The following is a 16,113-nucleotide window of genomic DNA, read 5'->3' as shown; positions in this document are numbered from 1 at the left end:
GCAATGCAAAGAGCCAAAATAATATTTATTTACGACCTTATTTTTAATTCTACCCTTCAGTCGAGAAAATGAACGTGCTTACTGTGTTTACTGTGTTGACTATTTAATGACGGCGAGATGTGGCTTAGATAGCGGCGTTGTTTTGTTGCAAATCGTGCTTCAAACCTTCGGTGCTTTGTTTCAGCTCACTCTGCAACTGGTCAACCGAAAACTCCTGTGTTTGTTGCCCCAAAGGCTCGGTGGTTGGTGCAGCTGGGAAAGCGGTCGACGACGAAGTCTGACCATGCGAGCGTTGCTCCGGCTCCAATGGCACCTCGGCGGCCATCTTGGAGCTGGTGGACTGAGGAGTCACCGTGTTGGCGTGGTGGTACTGGCTCTTGACAAACTTCGACACTGGTCCCAATTTGCTGTCCAACGACTCTAGATAAGGCTTAGTCTTCTCAGACGCCATGCTAGAAAACTCGCCGGTCTTTGTCCTGGCCACCCTGATGCCGCTGTCGACAGCTGAGTCGATCTCAGTTTGGAAAATCGAGTAGACCAATGGCAGCGTGAACGCACCAATGACTCCGACAAATGCAATCGTCCAAACAGAGAACCACGAGAAGAACTTGTGCAGGAAGAACAACACCACGGCCGCCTTGAAGTTGTTCTTTGGCTGGTACGCGAACAGCAACTTTCTGAACTTGGCCTGTTGTGCTGGCAGCCTCAACAAAACGTTGTCAATCCGTGGCTTCAAGAACCCAACTGTGTTAGGACATTCCTTAGGACCATAAGCAGTCACCAATCCCTGTCCCAAAAGAAGCTTCGAAACAAACTCCAAAGAGCCGGTGATGAAAACAGCAGTGTAAAGCACTCTCAAAAAGAATGTGATCAAGTTAACCTTCTTCAAGATCAACAGCCCAACCAATAATCCTCCAAACACTTTACCAGTTTCTATAGGGTTTTTCCAAAGCAGCAAACCGCAACATTCGGCCTTTTTCTCAACTGGAGCACCCGACATCCTAATCCAATCACTAATAAATGGTTCTGACCAGCCTTTAGCCACTCTATGGGTCCTTGCAAGAATCATCTGAAAAGTTTTAAGTTTATATACCTTTGAAAAAAAAGGAGGCAAAGAGCGATAAAGTAAAAGAGCAAAAAGTGAAAAAAAAAATCATTCAATTAGGTTTAACAGCTGAGAAACGATCCAGAATCGCCTCAAGACTTCTCGGCAACTGCTTCAAACAAAGCAAGCTGGCTACTGGCTTTCGTTTCCAGCTCGAACGGTCTCAATACGACCGTTTCTCGCAGAGAAAGCGGTGACCGTTGCAAAACAGCAGAACAAAAGTTTCAACGGTTGGCAGGCCAGCAGATCATGCTATAGACTAGCCATTGATGGCGCAACAGCCGATTCAGTCGGCTATCGGTTGTCGAATATGTGCTATAAGCTGGATTTTTCCAGCGGAAATTTGCAGCTTGGAAAAATTTTGGCAGTGATACTTAAGAGAAGAGCTAGTGAGTCGGCGAGCGCGAGCCATTGAGGTCCCGGTATCGGCTGGCAGGTTGTCATAGGGTGTGAGATGCTGAGATTCAGTAGAGGGTTCCATCGTTACGGTCCTTTGCGCCAGGGTCAGAATTTGACCGAGAAGATCGTCCAAAAATACGCTGTGGGAGTTGCAGAGGGCAAACTGGTGCATTCAGGCGACTATGTGTCGATCAAGCCTGCTCATTGTATGTCGCACGACAACTCGTGGCCAGTGGCGCTGAAATTCATGGGTCTGGGGGCGACCAGGATTCACGATGCCAGGCAGATCGTGAATACGCTGGATCATGATATCCAGAACAGCAGTGAGAAGAATCTGACCAAGTACAAGAACATCGAGAACTTTGCCAAGAGCCACGGCGTCGACTTCTATCCCGCTGGCAGGGGTATTGGCCACCAGATTATGGTGGAGGAGGGTTATGCGTTCCCATTGAACATGACAGTGGCCTCGGACTCTCACTCGAACACGTACGGTGGTATTGGAGCGTTGGGGACGCCCGTTGTGCGGACCGATGCGGCCGCGATCTGGGCTACCGGGCAAACCTGGTGGCAGATTCCGCCTGTGGCGCAGGTCGAGTTGAAGGGTGAGCTGCCACACGGCGTCTCCGGTAAGGACATCATTGTGGCGCTGTGTGGGCTGTTCAACCAGGACCAGGTGTTGAACCACGCGATCGAGTTCACGGGCGACTTGTTGCACCGGTTGCCAGTCGACTTCAGATTGACTATCGCCAATATGACCACGGAGTGGGGTGCGCTGTCGGGTCTCTTCCCCGTCGACAAGACCTTGATCAATTGGTACCGCGAGACCCGGTTGCCGAAGCTGGGCGCCGGTCATCCAAGAGTCAACGAACAGGCGCTTTCGCAGCTGGAAGAGTCTCTGCCCAAGTGGAAACCGGACGCTGACGCTCGTTACGCCAAGAAACTAACTATTGACCTTTCCACTTTGAACCACTACGTATCGGGCCCAAACAGTGTCAAAGTTTCCAATACTGTGCAGGAGCTCTCGCGCCAGAACATCAAGGTCGACAAGGCTTATTTAGTCTCCTGCACGAACAGTAGGCTGTCGGACTTAGAGGCTGCAGCCAGCGTGGTCTGCCCAAGTGGCACAACCAAGATCAACAAGATCTCCCCAAATGTGAAGTTCTACGTAGCAGCGGCCTCCTCGGAGGTCGAGAGCGACGCCAGGGCCTCAGGCGCCTGGGAGAAACTGATGAAGGCGGGCTGTATCCCGCTGCCACCGGGATGTGGTCCCTGCATCGGTCTAGGTGCCGGGTTGCTGGAGCCAGGTGAAGTCGGCATCAGTGCTACAAACAGAAACTTCAAGGGCAGAATGGGCTCCAAGGATGCCCTAGCATATCTAGCGTCGCCTGCTGTCGTTGCTGCATCAGCCATCCTAGGGAAGATCGCTTCCCCTGCCGAGGTCTTCGGCACCCAGGAGCATTTCAGCACTTCTGTCGCGACTCTGACTGAGGAGAACCTCTCCTCTGCAGAGACTCCCGCTCCAGCCGACAACACACGCCCTGCTGAGATTTTAGAAGGTTTCCCAAGTGAGATATCCGGCGAACTAGTCCTATGTGACGCTGATAACATCAACACCGACGGCATATACCCGGGCAAATACACCTACCAAGACGATGTCCCCAGGGAGACGATGGCCAAGGTCTGCATGGAAAATTACGACCCCGAGTTCCAGACCAAGGCAAAGAAAGGCGACATCATCGTCAGCGGTTTCAACTTCGGTACGGGCTCATCAAGAGAACAGGCTGCCACCGCCATCCTAGCCAAAGGCATCAACCTAGTCGTCTCCGGTTCCTTCGGCAACATCTTTTCCAGAAACTCCATCAACAACGCTTTGCTGACCCTCGAGATTCCTGCGCTGGTCGAGAAGCTGCGTACCAAGTTCAAGGACTCTCCAAAGGAGCTAACAAGGAGAACCGGATGGTTCCTGAAATGGGACGTTGCCAACAGGAAAGTCGTCGTCACCGAAGACTCTCTTGAAGGACCTGTGGTGCTCGAGCAGACCGTGGGCGAGTTGGGCAAGAACTTGCAAGAGATCATCGTCAAAGGCGGTCTCGAAGGCTGGGTCAAAGCGCAGTTGTAAACCCAGCTACCGTTACGATTATTTACTTATTTATTAACGTCAATCAAACAGTTGGGCATCATACAATCGCCACTACCTGGGTACTTTTCACATTTAGCCGCCGAGCTCGTCACTATATAAGCTAATAGCGTTTTCAAAACATAGCTCCTAAGAACAACTTGCAAAACATGAAAGACCAATAACAAAGCACTGGAGATGGCAAACAGCAACACGGATAAGCGCTCTAGGGAAGTTCCTTGCCCGCCAGCGCATTCTATTCAGTACGACCAGGCTTATGAAGAGGCAACCGACAATGCAAGAACAAACCGGCAAGAAGGGCGTAAGAGAACGAAAGCCGAGCAAAATTGATGTGGCCGATCGCCAAGCAATGTGCTACAGGCTTTTTCGTCGAGTTTTTGATGTAAGTGAGAAACATGACTGAGAAAACTAAATGGATCCATCAGAAGACAGAGTAAGCAAATATGATGGCTTTAGAATGGCTCTGATTCGGCGCCGATCGATATTCAAGCTACTTTTGCTTACTTTGGCGGGAGGGTTACTCAAGAACTGTATGGCGCAAAGTGAAAAATTAGATCGTCCTCATACTTGAACAAAGTGCCCGGGATTGTTTGTGAATCTTGTAGCGGTTGATGAGTATTGGGAGGCAATGAAGGAGGAAATCAAGATAGGTGGGAGAAGGTCGAAGCTGGCAGTGGTGCAATCTGTGACAGTGAAGCTGCTCATAGAGGAAGAATTTCCAAATTACGAATGTCCCGTGCTAGCATTACAGACTCTGGGGGACCAAGTGCAGCAGAAGCCGCTGTACTCGTTCGGTGGCAAGGCTCTATGGACCAAAGAGCTGGAGGACAGGCTTTACGACGCGGATCCGGCGAAGAAGATAGATCTGATTGTGCATTCGCTCAAAGACATGCCAACGCTCCTGCCTGAAGGCTTCGAGCTGGGCGGTATCACGAGGCGAGTGGATCCCACCGACTGTCTGGTGATGCCCTTGGGGTCACCTTACAAGAATTTGAGTGATTTGCCCGCTGGAAGCGTCGTTGGGACGTCTTCTGTGAGAAGGTCCGCTCAATTGAGGCGGAAATTCCCCCAACTGAAGTTCGAAAGCATTAGAGGCAACATTCACACAAGACTACAAAAAGTTGATGACCCTGAGAGCCCTTACGAATGCATAATCCTTGCCTCTGCCGGTCTTATACGGATGGGTTTGGAAAATAGAATCACAGAGAGGTTCACTTCTGAAGTCATGTACCATGCAGTGGGCCAGGGAGCGTTAGGTCTAGAGATCAGAAAGGATGACACTCGTGTCTTGCGGGTGCTCGAAAAGATCACAGACCTGGAGAGTACTGTATGCTGTTTGGCGGAGCGTGCTTTGATGAGAACCCTCGAGGGAGGCTGCTCTGTTCCAATTGGAGTTGAATCGTCGTATGACATCGAGACGAAGAAACTTGTGCTCCGGGGGATCGTCGTGAGCGTTGATGGCTCAATGGCAGTAGAAGATTGCCAAGAGCTCCTGATCAATGATGTCCGGGAAGATTCGATGAAGTGCGGCAGACTTTTGGCAGAGAAAATGATGGCCGATGGCGCCAAGCAAATTCTGGACGATATCAACCTTGATAGAATCGATCAATAGGTCATGATTAATGTGTTATAGCATATGTATATAAGTTACTATCCGTCTTTAATCAAATAAGTAGTTTTTCAGTACAGTATACTTAGAAAAATCACCAGTACTTACAGAACTGGAAAGACAGCTATAATCTGCTTTGCTGGGCTTCCCAAAGCTGTCAAGGCTACCAATGGACAAGTATAGCTCAATTGTTAATGATGCCAACTTTTCTACGCTTAGCTTGAAAGCTGCTAGCCACCCTAAGGCATTAGTGCATTGGGAGAACCTGTTAAACTATCTCATCACTAAGGCTTCGCCTTTGAATAAGACATTGGAACCATCGATTTACAATCTGATAAAGAGTACTTACGATTCAATGCTGTACAACTTCCCTTATCTGGAAAACTATTATATCGATTACGCTTTGTTCGAGTATAAACTGGGCAATATTTCCAGAGTTCACAAAGTATATCAGCAAGGTCTGCGATCGTTTAATGAAAGATCACTTCACCTTTGGATATCATATCTCAAGATCTGCAATGAAGTGATAAGCAATCACAAGCAACTGTTTAAGTTGTACCAGAAGGCGGAAAGTTTAATTGGATTGCACTTTATGAGTGGTGAATTCTGGGAAATGTACCTGAATCAGATACGTGACCGATGTCTTACAAACGAGCGATACTTTACAGTGCTTCGAAAGGTGATCGAGATACCATTGCATTCGTTCAGCAAGTTCTATGCCCTATGGCTGCACTGCATCGACGACATAACCGACTTAATTCAGCTCACTCGCATAGCACCTAAAGAGGAACTTTTAAAAAGACTAAAGATTGACACATCATTTCAGGGAAGGAAAGGACCATATTTAGCCGATGCCAAAAAGCTTCTCAGAAAGTCCACCAAAGAACTTTACATGACGGTTCAGCACCAAGTTTTAGAGATATATTCCCTTTTTGAATCCAAATTGCATATTAATTACTACTGTTCTGCTGAAACTCTGATTCCAGCTGAAGAGATTGCGACATGGGATAGTTACCTAACATACACAATCAATTTGCGCATCGACGCTTTAATCGAGTTGAACTTCCAGCGAGCTCTGACGTGCCTAGTGCATTATGATAGCGTGTGGATAAAGTACGCACATTGGCTAATTGAATATAAAGAGGACCTGTCCAGCGCAAAAAATGTTTTGTTGCGTGCCCTCTCGCTTTCCCACAAGAAAACTGCCATAGTGAGATTACTCTACTCGGTCCTATGTAAATTGAAGGATTATGAGCTGCTAGATTTTATTCTGGAGAAGGAGGAAAATTTCTACGCAACTGATGTGGAGCTCACAGATGATTTCGAGATTTTCTGGGATTTCATTCAATTTCGTATATTTTGTGCCAACAGTAGGCTTCAAACTCGCTTTGAGACTCAGTCTGATCAATTGATGCCACCGAAAGTCTTCGATATAATCCTGAGACGGCTCAGCCATGGAGAATCGAGAAAAGGTCAAGAACTTTTACTTTCCTCGTTATTACAGTTTCAAAGTAAGACGAATACGGCCATTCTGGAAACAAAAATATTCAAGCACATTATTGAAGCTGACTGGACTTTTTATTTGAGAGACGGATGTTTCTGGTATCTCTACTGTAAGTTGATCTTCTTTGAGCCTACCAGAACATACCTGGAAAAGAGAAGATATATCGTTGGCGAAATATGGGAGAAAGCGAAGAAATATGGTACAGCAGTCTTGCCCAAGTTACGTCACTTTTGTCAGTCATATATACCTGAGGATCTAGACCTGCTAGAAGATTTATTTGAGAGCTCTTAGTTAGCCATCAAGACATTAACAGCTTTAAAAAAGCTCCTGGAGTACATTATATCCATTTACCGCGGCATACAGAACAAGCAACAACATGCTAATTTTTCCATCGATCTGCCAATGATTTAGAGGAACGGCCACCGCGAATATGAGGAAAGCCAGCACTATACCCAGACCACTGAAGCCTAAACTTGAATCGGGCTCGTAATCTATTTGACAGGCATAAAGCGGCTTGTCGCAGCTTTTCCTGCTTTTCAAGATCAGCAGCATACCATCAATGCCAACGCCAAAGACGAAATAGAGAAGTGGACTTCCAAAACAGGCTCCCAGAGCCAGGTCGAGGATTCCAATTTGAACGAACACAACATTTGAAACTAAATCTCCCAGACTATTTCCCCAGGCAAAGACAGTTAAGCCGAGTATGCTACCAGAGATGTTGAAATTGTCCGCCCAATCAGTTAGAGTCATCACCACGATGTGAACACAGAAGCAAATGATAGATATGCACGAAATGAAACCTGCTATTGCCAGGAAGCTTGCATTATAGCGTGAAATTGACCGTACCTTTCTGTACGTCAAAATGCAGAATAAAGTTAATGACAGGCCAAACAACCAGTACGGATGCGGCAGGGAAGTTGAATCACTTAACAAGAATGATAAAACGTAAGGCAACAGGGTTAACCGGAGTATTTCAGCGGCGTGAAAGCTGCCGTTTCCGTTCTTATGATGCAGATAGGGTATCAGGAGGCATAACGTAAAAGCAACCGGGGTGGTGAAAAGAAGTGCAATGTATTCCGTAGTCGGTAGACACATATTACAGTCGGTCAAGTAAGCGAACAACTTGAAGTCGCGAGGCCACGTCCTGATTGTTGGCTCTTGGGATGGCACCAGCTGGCTCTCCAGATTCGAACATCCCTGGACGGAGCTGAAGACGCCAGGTATGTGATCGCAACTCAAAGACTTCTGAGTAAATGGTCTACCGTATACGCCCAGTAGCGAGTCATCCTCCGCTAATCTCCGCGAAGAGGAAGCGGGAGGACTTGCTTGCTCCTCAAAGACATGTACCGAAGGCAATTGTCTCACGTCTTGAAGCGAGGATGCACGCCGTACCAGTGGTGAGGTTTCGCTATCATCTAGGCTAGGCCGCTCAAGGAAACCTTGGTTCTCCTCGGTAGGAGGCTCTGGGCTTTGTAAACGACCTTCGTTCTCCCATATATCCAAACAGTCTCTCAATGTAATGCGGACCCAGCCGTTATAATTCGACCTGAGATAACTGCGGATTCTACGCCTGATGTTCGCCCTCCTTTCCTGAATCCCATTGTTGAAAAGCGTGATGTTGCCCTCATGCTGGCAAGCTCTTTCTGTGTTGGAGATTACTGTTGACAGATCGGAAGCAGACTCACCAGTCTCGAAGAGTGCGTCCTGGTCTGTATCCTCCACGGGGCCCTTGTGATATAAAACCAAATAGGCAGCATAGATGCAATATAACAGAACCATAACTGCACATTCCCAAAACATCAAGTGCCCATCGGCCAAAAAGATGGCTGATAGTAGCACCAAGCCAGCGAATATAGAAATATCCTGAATGAACTCTGCTCTGCTGTAGAGGATAGTTCCCTCCTCAAACTTGAGATTGTGCTCTAAATCTTGCGCCAAATTTCGTATGACTTGTGGTGGGCATAGCTTGACAGGTCGCACCAGAGCCATTGAACCCAGTACGACTGTCAATAGAAAGAAGATGCCACCAAATAGTTCGCCCAATGCCAGAGCCGTTGCGCCTGCATTCATGGATTGATAGGTACTTGTAATATCTGGCACAGCATTTCCCAGGGCCAACAACGTTAAACCAGAGACCCTATCAGATATCTGCAGTATGTTGCTCGATATATGCGACAGCGATGCCGTTAGGAAGTCGGATGCGATAAGTCCCAATGCAATAAAACACTCTAAAAGCAATAGCGGTTCCAGATATAGCGTTTTCAGATTCCCATTGTGAAAGGCATATGCTATCAGGGCCAAACTTGCCAAATAAAACAACGCTGCCGTTAGCCGGCGTAGAACCAACTGCATCAAATGGCCGTGACTGCCAAGCCAGCTTTATCAACGTGTAGTTGAACGTTACCTTCGAATGCCCTGTTACGACGAAGAGGACTCTATTCCGATGTCAGAAGTGTCTCCTATCCTGCTCTCTAAGCAGGATTCTTGAAAGACCCGATGTTACTGTACCTTTAAAGCAGAGCAGCTGCAGCGCTAGCAAAGAAAAGTCAAAAGAAGGTACCCTGGGATCTTCAGTGGTCGATTATCAGACGATATCTATCTATGTATAACTGTGTCTTGTATTATATGTATCGAGGGAATGAGCTGTGCCAGCTCAATCCGCCAGTTGGGATCGATAAACTTTGAAGCTATCCATCTCCAGGGCCTCTAGGGCTGTGAGAATGTCAATGTTAATGTCCTCTATCAATGCCTCTTTAGTGGTGTAGTTTAGCTCTGGTCTAATGTGGCCTAGTATGCTGAATTTAACTTGGGCACCATAAAACGAGTCTTTAAACTCATGAATGATATGTAGCTCTACGGTCTTGAAATCGTTGCCGTAAAATGGATTCTTGCCGACAGAGAGAACCACTGGCATGGGATCTAGATCACCGTTTTGCCTGTCCAGATTACGGCCGTAGTTCATAAGCACTTTAGCACCGTTCTTTCTGGTAAAAACCTCCTCTCCATGGTCCACTGGTCTCAATTTGGCAAACCCAAAATACACGCCCAATTCCAGATCATTGATGGCTTTGGGCAATTGATTGACCGGGATGTTTGCAGTCGGAATACCAAGTTCAGCCGATCCGCGACCAAATCCACCAACTATATCACAGTAGTCCGTCACCAACGGGAAAGGATCCTCAGGCTTGTCTGGGATGGGCGAATCAGCTGCTCTTCTGGTCATATCTGCCCACCGAATTGCTTTACTGCAGTAAATCCCACTTGTATTAAGAATAAGACCGTCGATGCAGTCTTTACTACGTCCACGGTGACTATAAACTCTGGGAACACCACCAGATCCCTGCCTGATGCAAGATAAGCTTGCGATTCTATGTCTATAAATTGCGTCCTATGCCACTAGTTCAGGAAAAGTCTTGATCCCGGTGGTGTGCCACTCTTCCAAGAGAATGCGCAATCTGGCAGCACCTACATACTTCCTTTCAGCGACAGATGCGGTTAAATTTTCACCTATTAGTTGCAACAGCTTATTTCCTTGATTGCCGTAAGCTTCAATAAATTCACTTGCGGCAGCGTCCCACCAGAAACCCAACACGACGAAATGTGAGTTTGTTAGCAGGTTTCTTGGGGTATTGGCTATGCGGGCAATCATATGCCATGAATTTGAGATGGGCATCGGATGGCTTTGCGTGTTGATATGCTCTTGAGGCAGCGGTAACCTGGTTATAACTGCAAAAAGAGTAATCATACCGCCCATTCTCTCATCATAAAAGGTGTCCTCTTCCCACTTATCATCGGCCTTCCTCTTCCAACCCATGTCTTGGCGACCTGACTCACTGTCTATACTACAGGTATAGCCGATAACGAAAGGACATTTCTTAACGAATCTTGCCATAAGAAGCTCTTTAAGTTCGGGATATTGCACCATTAAGTTGACTGCAAGTTTACCCAGCGGTAGCGCGGACTCGGGCTTGACACGCACTTCTGTTTCGGCTTGACGCACCATGGCCTTGGCGATGAAGTTGAGTATCCACAAGAAAGCCAATTGGTTATCCTTGGTCTGATCCACCAGCGTGCAAAGTTCCCTCTGGATATTTTGCAGTTGCGCGTTGCTGTTGGTCAATTGACCGAATTTTGGATTAACCTTCCTCTTATGGCGTGAAAGCAGGGTTTTCAAAGCGGGATCCGCTTTTTTGACAGGCTCAATTATGTTCCTCTTTATTGAGACGATTTTCTCCTTATATCTTCTGAATTTCTGCTCAATCAGACCAAAGTCTGACACAGTCTTGCTCCTAATCGCTTCTTGCTTGAGTTTTTCCTCTTCTTCGGCCTTCCTTTTGGCCTCCTCTTTCTTAGCCTCGGCTTCTTCCTGTTGCCTCTTCAGCCGCTCGGCTTCTTCCTTACGCTTTACTTCCTCCTCTAGTTCTCGTCGTCTAAGAGCTTCTTCCTCGCGTTTGCGCCTCTCCTCCTCTTCACGCTTGCGTCTCTCCTCTTGCTCACGTCTTCGACGTTCCTCCTCCTTCTGCCGCTTCAGGAGCCTCATTCTTTCCACTTGCTTCTTGTTTTCGAGCTCCAGGGCCTCAAGCCTAGACGAGAACGAGCTCTCTATAGCTGAGAGCATCCGCTCAGGCCCAGCACATGCCACATCTTTCGCCTCTTCCAGCATGCTGCTTGTTTCCTTCTTTCCAGCCTCTGTTGGCCTGCTTATCACCACAACCACCTTGGAACCATCCCTCGCCGGGAGTTTCGCCTGGAGGTCCAGCCTCTGTATCAATCGCTCAAGCTCAGGATCCAAACTCTCAAAATTCACATCACTCAGACAGCTCTGTTCTCTAACAGCGAAAGGAACTAGTTTTTTCTTAGGCAAGTAAAGCTGCGGCACGTCTTCATCCTCTTCGTTAGGGTTTACGAAGCTAATCTCATTGATATTGATGCTCGACCCAGGTGATGAGCACGATGAATAGTCATTCTTGGCGAAAGTCTCGTCCTCCCGTTCGTCGTCGGAATCCACCAAACAGTCTAGAGAGAACCTCATATCCCAGGACTTGGTTCAGGCTGCTAGGACGACCTCCAGCAAGCAAAACGGTTTGATCAATTGGCCTTTTAAACTTGTGGAATTACCAATACTTTGAAGGCTCTTGATGGTATTATGGTCACCTTTGACGACACAGCCTAACGACAGCATACTAAAATTTTGGACAATGAACAGTAATACTATACATGGCTAGTTGGCCAGATATACCAGTCTCTAGGCCGCCAAATTGCCGAGTTGAAGATCAATTGCACTTTGGAGATCATGCAAAAGATGTTGATTGCGAAAAGATCGTTCTCCGGGACCGCCAAAGGAGCAAAATCGGCTTGTTCACTGGTCAAACCGGTTCACCATTTGGTGAAGATTGATAAATCAAAGCTTTCCCCTCGGTTCCCAGAGCTAAAGTATGCCAAGAACGATATAAGATCCCCAGCCTTTATGCCAGTGACGACACATCAAGACAGATCTCACGAGCACTACCTTAACACGGTACAGTCCGATCTACTGTTAATCAGTTACTCCCACAATTTTGAAGGTCAGAAAGGGCTCAAGAACAGACCATGGGATGGTACGTCGCCGTACCATATCAACAGACAGCCTAGAAAACCTGTAAGCAGCAAGGCTCAACTTCCCGACATTCATCCGATAAAGTGGCACAATGTACCTAACATCGATAGCATTGTGTTGAACTGCTATGTCAACGAGGCTAAAGAAAACCCGCTGCACGCGATTACTGCTGCCTTGCAACTTCAGCAGATTACAGGGTGCAAACCAAAGCCGCTGTACTCGAAGACTGATGTTCCAAGCTGGAAAGTGAGAAGAGGAAACCAGATGGGGGCGAAAGTCGAGTTGAAGGGTCGTCCAATGTCACAATTCTTATCTACTCTAACCGAAATCGTCATGCCAAGGATAAGAGAGTATAAGGGAATCAGCAACAGATCAGGAAATGGATTTGGAAGTATATCGTTTGGTCTAACGTCCGAAGACGTGAAGTTCTTCCCTGAAATCGACTCTAATCAAGATCTGTGGCCCAAAACTTTCGGTATGCATATTAATATCAACACGACAGCTCAAACCGATACGCAAGCAAGGACACTCATCAGTAGTTTTCAAATTCCTTTCCATGGATTAGAAAAGGTTAAAACCTAGTAAGCTCCACGTCCGCATTCCATGCATAAGAGGTAGTCAACTTGTAAATAAATGGAAACTGGATACATTTGGTATCCGCTTGTTTAAAACTCTAATATATCTGACGTATAAATTAAAGCCTCTGTTTAAATCCTGGCTAACTTGACTTTGCTGCTCTGCTTAGCAATCAAAGCCACTCTGTCACCGAGAGACAAAGCAAGCCCTTGGCCCTTAGATCTAATACGCACATGTCCGACGACTTGGCCCGAATTGTCCTTTTCAATACACAAGTTGGCGAGTGCATCCTCGCCAAACGAGGATTTCGCATACAGATTACAACTCAAAAATCTGCAATCTTCTTCGCCTAAAGCTTCAGCAGCTGTCAGTATACCCATATTGGTCCCTTTGACCAACTCCCTGAGGTAAGCATGCAAAGAAGGCAGTTGGGATTTGACAGATATTTTGTTCTCCCACTCAAAGGCATTCCACATTGTGCGGAAATTCTCATCATCAGTTTTCGCCGGTTTGATGTAATCCATGATATCAACATGGATATCATTCAAAATAACGTAATGTGCATCTTCACCGTGAGCTCCATCATAAATGATGTTACCGAAGATCACCCCAGTGTCAGCGGAGGAGACTTTGACCGTGACTGTGAGTCTATGGAAACCATGAGGCACAACGTTGGTACGGGTCGGGTTTTCTATAATTTTGAGGTCACCAAGAGTAGCAAACTGGACGTGCAAATTCTTCAAAGTTTCCTTGGTTTGATTGACCAGTAAAACATCCAAGACCACGTCAAACTGATGAGTCGTAACGTACGCTTCCGCGTAGACTGGGTCAGAAAAGCCAGTCAATGGCACTATCTTTTTCAACTTTGAGATAACAGAGTTGCCACTTGACTTCGCAGCGTCACCCTCGATAGCCAACCTTAAATCTTCCTCAATCGGATCTTGGCCATCAATATTTGAGCCGGCTTGAGCAAATTGTCTGAATTGAATGGGCTTCTCAATGGGCTCAGCAATTTTGTTGAGGTTCTGAGCAGATGCTCTAGCGCTTTTTTTCTTGCCTAAAGCAACCTGAACTTTGAAAGAGGACTTGGTTGCGTCCAAGAATGCCATTTCAACTAGCGCCCTTTCAGTACTCTTTTCTGATGGGTCTGTTTCATCCATCAAGATGGATATTGCGCAGACTATTCTTTCTAAGGAGTCCTCATCGATTTTCTTCTCAACTAAAGTGCTTTGGCCCACTCTGATGATACTTACAAGGATCAACATGCTTTCAGCCTTTATAGCATTTAAAATAGTATCCCCTTTACGATCTTTTTCAAATCTGAGAACTAGCTTGATGATAGTACTTGCCAAAATTGAAGCAGTATAGAAATCTCCATTTAGGATGAAGCGACGCATCGGTGGCCTTGAATCAATTTCCTCATCAGTACTTTTCTCAACAGAATCGAATGCACTTTCACTACCATAGGTACCATCTGGCAAAATAACTGGTCCCGAGCGCTTGCTTGCCTTCTTTTCTGCTTTTTCATCATCATTATCATCATGATCATCGTCGCTATTACGTGCCATTTTTTTCAACTCAGTTTGAAGAATAGGAACTTCTCCGACGCTAGCGCGGATGTGCTTCCAGCATTTTTGAATTTCTTGAGCATCCTCAGCATATTCACCAAGAATCCACAAGGCACCACGATAGGCTTTGGCAGATTTAATGCTATCCATTACGTTTAGCAATCTCTCCAAAATGTCTCGTCTCAAGTGGGGATACTTTTCTATGACTTCCTTGATGAACGATATAACTCCGCTAGCAGCGGCAGAGCTCAAATCAGGAATGAAGCTTAGGAGCAAAGATACGACGTTTGCTGCAACTTCAACAAACTTGATGGCAATACTGTGAATGGTTTTGATGAGCAATTGTCTATATTCCATTGATTTTTCTTTCTCACTGTGGCTGACGGTGTTCTGCAGCTCTTTCTTGAGTAATTTAACAACATTGTCGACGTTTCTGGAGGTAACAAGCTCCATAGAGATGTCTAATGCCTTCGACCGGACATCCATATCCTCTGCATTTAACACGCGCAATATTTCTAGAGTCAAATCCTCCAATGAGCCGGGGGTCTTCTCATTGATATCTTGGATTCTATCCAAAACAATCAACTTCACGTTATTATCAAACACCTTTACGGCCAAGTCGATTAGCTTCGAAGCTGCATTAGCCAGAATGGATGGATCTGAGGATAGAGCAGTCAATGCTAAAGCGGTCTCAAAGATAACCTCACTTGAGGAAGCAGAACTTAGTATATCAACCAACAAATCAATGTATTGGGGCTTCAAAGATGGCTCAGCAGTAGCGTCTTTCCTAATGAACTGCACAAAGACCGCTTGCAAAAGTGGATCAAGAGTTTCAACGGAGGTTATATTTTCCTCTAGGTAGTTCAAAGCTGCCTCACGGTCAAGCTTGGCGAGTCCAACAAAAGCGTTCCTCTTACAGATAGGATCGGTCTCAGCGATCAAGAATGTGTTGATCAACTCTTTTGCATCAGAGATTAGGTGGTCGCTAACCTCGTAGATTGACAAAACTGCCAAAATCGCATACTTGCGCACATAGGCGTGGCGGTAATCTAAACATGCCAGAACAGATGGCACCATCTGTTCCAACAACTCTGATTCCTTGAGCTTCGTCAAGAATCTCAGAGTGTTACCTCTGATATACTCGTTCGGATGTTGCAAATCATGCTGAATCGCATTGCAGACAAGAATCATCTCGTGCCTCAATTTGCCATCATTATCCAACTTGGGAACAATTTCCCAGTAAAAGTACAGCAATTTCTTAAGTTTCTTGTTCTTCGAAGGCATCACAAATCGAATAATATGCATTAACAGCTCCGGTAATGGATTTCCTTCAAGCATTACAACCAGAATCTGCTTCATTGCAGCAACTTTTTCCTCATCTGAACCCTTTTCCAATGCTTTTTGAAACTCTGGCACTGTCCAAGAACCAGCATCCTTTAATGGGTCAAAAACAAGGGTATATGCCGCTTGCTGTGCATCCACTGTCATTTTTGCGCTGCTGTTATGTGGGCTGTCAGCCAGACGACACAGGTAAGTTGCTCTAGCTATCAATTGACTTGTGAATTGTAGCTACTACTGACTGTTGATAAGTGTCAGCTCGCCTTGATCTTGGCGTCGGA

The 16,113-nt window shown here is 46.4% G+C and overlaps 9 protein-coding genes across 9 annotated transcripts; 4 read left to right on the top strand and 5 right to left on the bottom strand.

The window, feature by feature from the left end:
* Positions 1–124: 124 nt before the first annotated feature.
* RTN1 (Rtn1p) lies at positions 125–1,069 on the bottom strand (the record flags this gene model as incomplete). Its single annotated transcript, XM_037285588.1, has 1 exon — positions 125–1,069. One exon carries the CDS (start codon positions 1,067–1,069, stop codon positions 125–127), a length of 945 nt encoding a protein of 314 aa, XP_037141484.1.
* A 490-nt stretch (positions 1,070–1,559) lies between these two features.
* On the top strand, positions 1,560–3,623 carry LYS4 (homoaconitate hydratase LYS4; the record flags this gene model as incomplete). Its single annotated transcript, XM_037285587.1, has 1 exon — positions 1,560–3,623. One exon carries the CDS (start codon positions 1,560–1,562, stop codon positions 3,621–3,623), a length of 2,064 nt encoding a protein of 687 aa, XP_037141483.1.
* A 646-nt stretch (positions 3,624–4,269) lies between these two features.
* Positions 4,270–5,253, top strand: HEM3 (hydroxymethylbilane synthase; the record flags this gene model as incomplete). The annotated part of the gene is made up of 1 exon (XM_037285586.1): positions 4,270–5,253. The coding sequence occupies one exon, from the start codon at positions 4,270–4,272 to the stop codon at positions 5,251–5,253; it is 984 nt and encodes a 327-aa protein (XP_037141482.1).
* A 166-nt stretch (positions 5,254–5,419) lies between these two features.
* On the top strand, positions 5,420–7,045 carry PRP42 (mRNA splicing protein PRP42; the record flags this gene model as incomplete). Its single annotated transcript, XM_037285585.1, has 1 exon — positions 5,420–7,045. One exon carries the CDS (start codon positions 5,420–5,422, stop codon positions 7,043–7,045), a length of 1,626 nt encoding a protein of 541 aa, XP_037141481.1.
* Positions 7,046–7,069: 24 nt separating this feature from the next.
* On the bottom strand, positions 7,070–9,106 carry YCX1 (Ycx1p; the record flags this gene model as incomplete). Its single annotated transcript, XM_037285584.1, has 1 exon — positions 7,070–9,106. One exon carries the CDS (start codon positions 9,104–9,106, stop codon positions 7,070–7,072), a length of 2,037 nt encoding a protein of 678 aa, XP_037141480.1.
* A 301-nt stretch (positions 9,107–9,407) lies between these two features.
* FMN1 (riboflavin kinase) lies at positions 9,408–9,977 on the bottom strand (the record flags this gene model as incomplete). The annotated part of the gene is made up of 1 exon (XM_037285583.1): positions 9,408–9,977. The coding sequence occupies one exon, from the start codon at positions 9,975–9,977 to the stop codon at positions 9,408–9,410; it is 570 nt and encodes a 189-aa protein (XP_037141479.1).
* A 165-nt stretch (positions 9,978–10,142) lies between these two features.
* On the bottom strand, positions 10,143–11,786 carry GLE1 (nucleoporin GLE1; the record flags this gene model as incomplete). Its single annotated transcript, XM_037285582.1, has 1 exon — positions 10,143–11,786. One exon carries the CDS (start codon positions 11,784–11,786, stop codon positions 10,143–10,145), a length of 1,644 nt encoding a protein of 547 aa, XP_037141478.1.
* A 261-nt stretch (positions 11,787–12,047) lies between these two features.
* MRPL7 (mitochondrial 54S ribosomal protein uL5m) lies at positions 12,048–12,932 on the top strand (the record flags this gene model as incomplete). Its single annotated transcript, XM_037285581.1, has 1 exon — positions 12,048–12,932. The coding sequence occupies one exon, from the start codon at positions 12,048–12,050 to the stop codon at positions 12,930–12,932; it is 885 nt and encodes a 294-aa protein (XP_037141477.1).
* A 125-nt stretch (positions 12,933–13,057) lies between these two features.
* On the bottom strand, positions 13,058–15,982 carry SEC26 (coatomer subunit beta; the record flags this gene model as incomplete). Its single annotated transcript, XM_037285580.1, has 1 exon — positions 13,058–15,982. One exon carries the CDS (start codon positions 15,980–15,982, stop codon positions 13,058–13,060), a length of 2,925 nt encoding a protein of 974 aa, XP_037141476.1.
* Positions 15,983–16,113: the final 131 nt, after the last annotated feature.

Source organism: Torulaspora globosa, chromosome 8 (assembly GCF_014133895.1).
Source record: "Torulaspora globosa chromosome 8, complete sequence".
Lineage (NCBI taxonomy): Eukaryota > Fungi > Ascomycota > Saccharomycetes > Saccharomycetales > Saccharomycetaceae > Torulaspora > Torulaspora globosa.
Note: the sequence above shows the minus strand (reverse complement) of the source record. Positions and strands in the feature narration are given on the sequence as shown.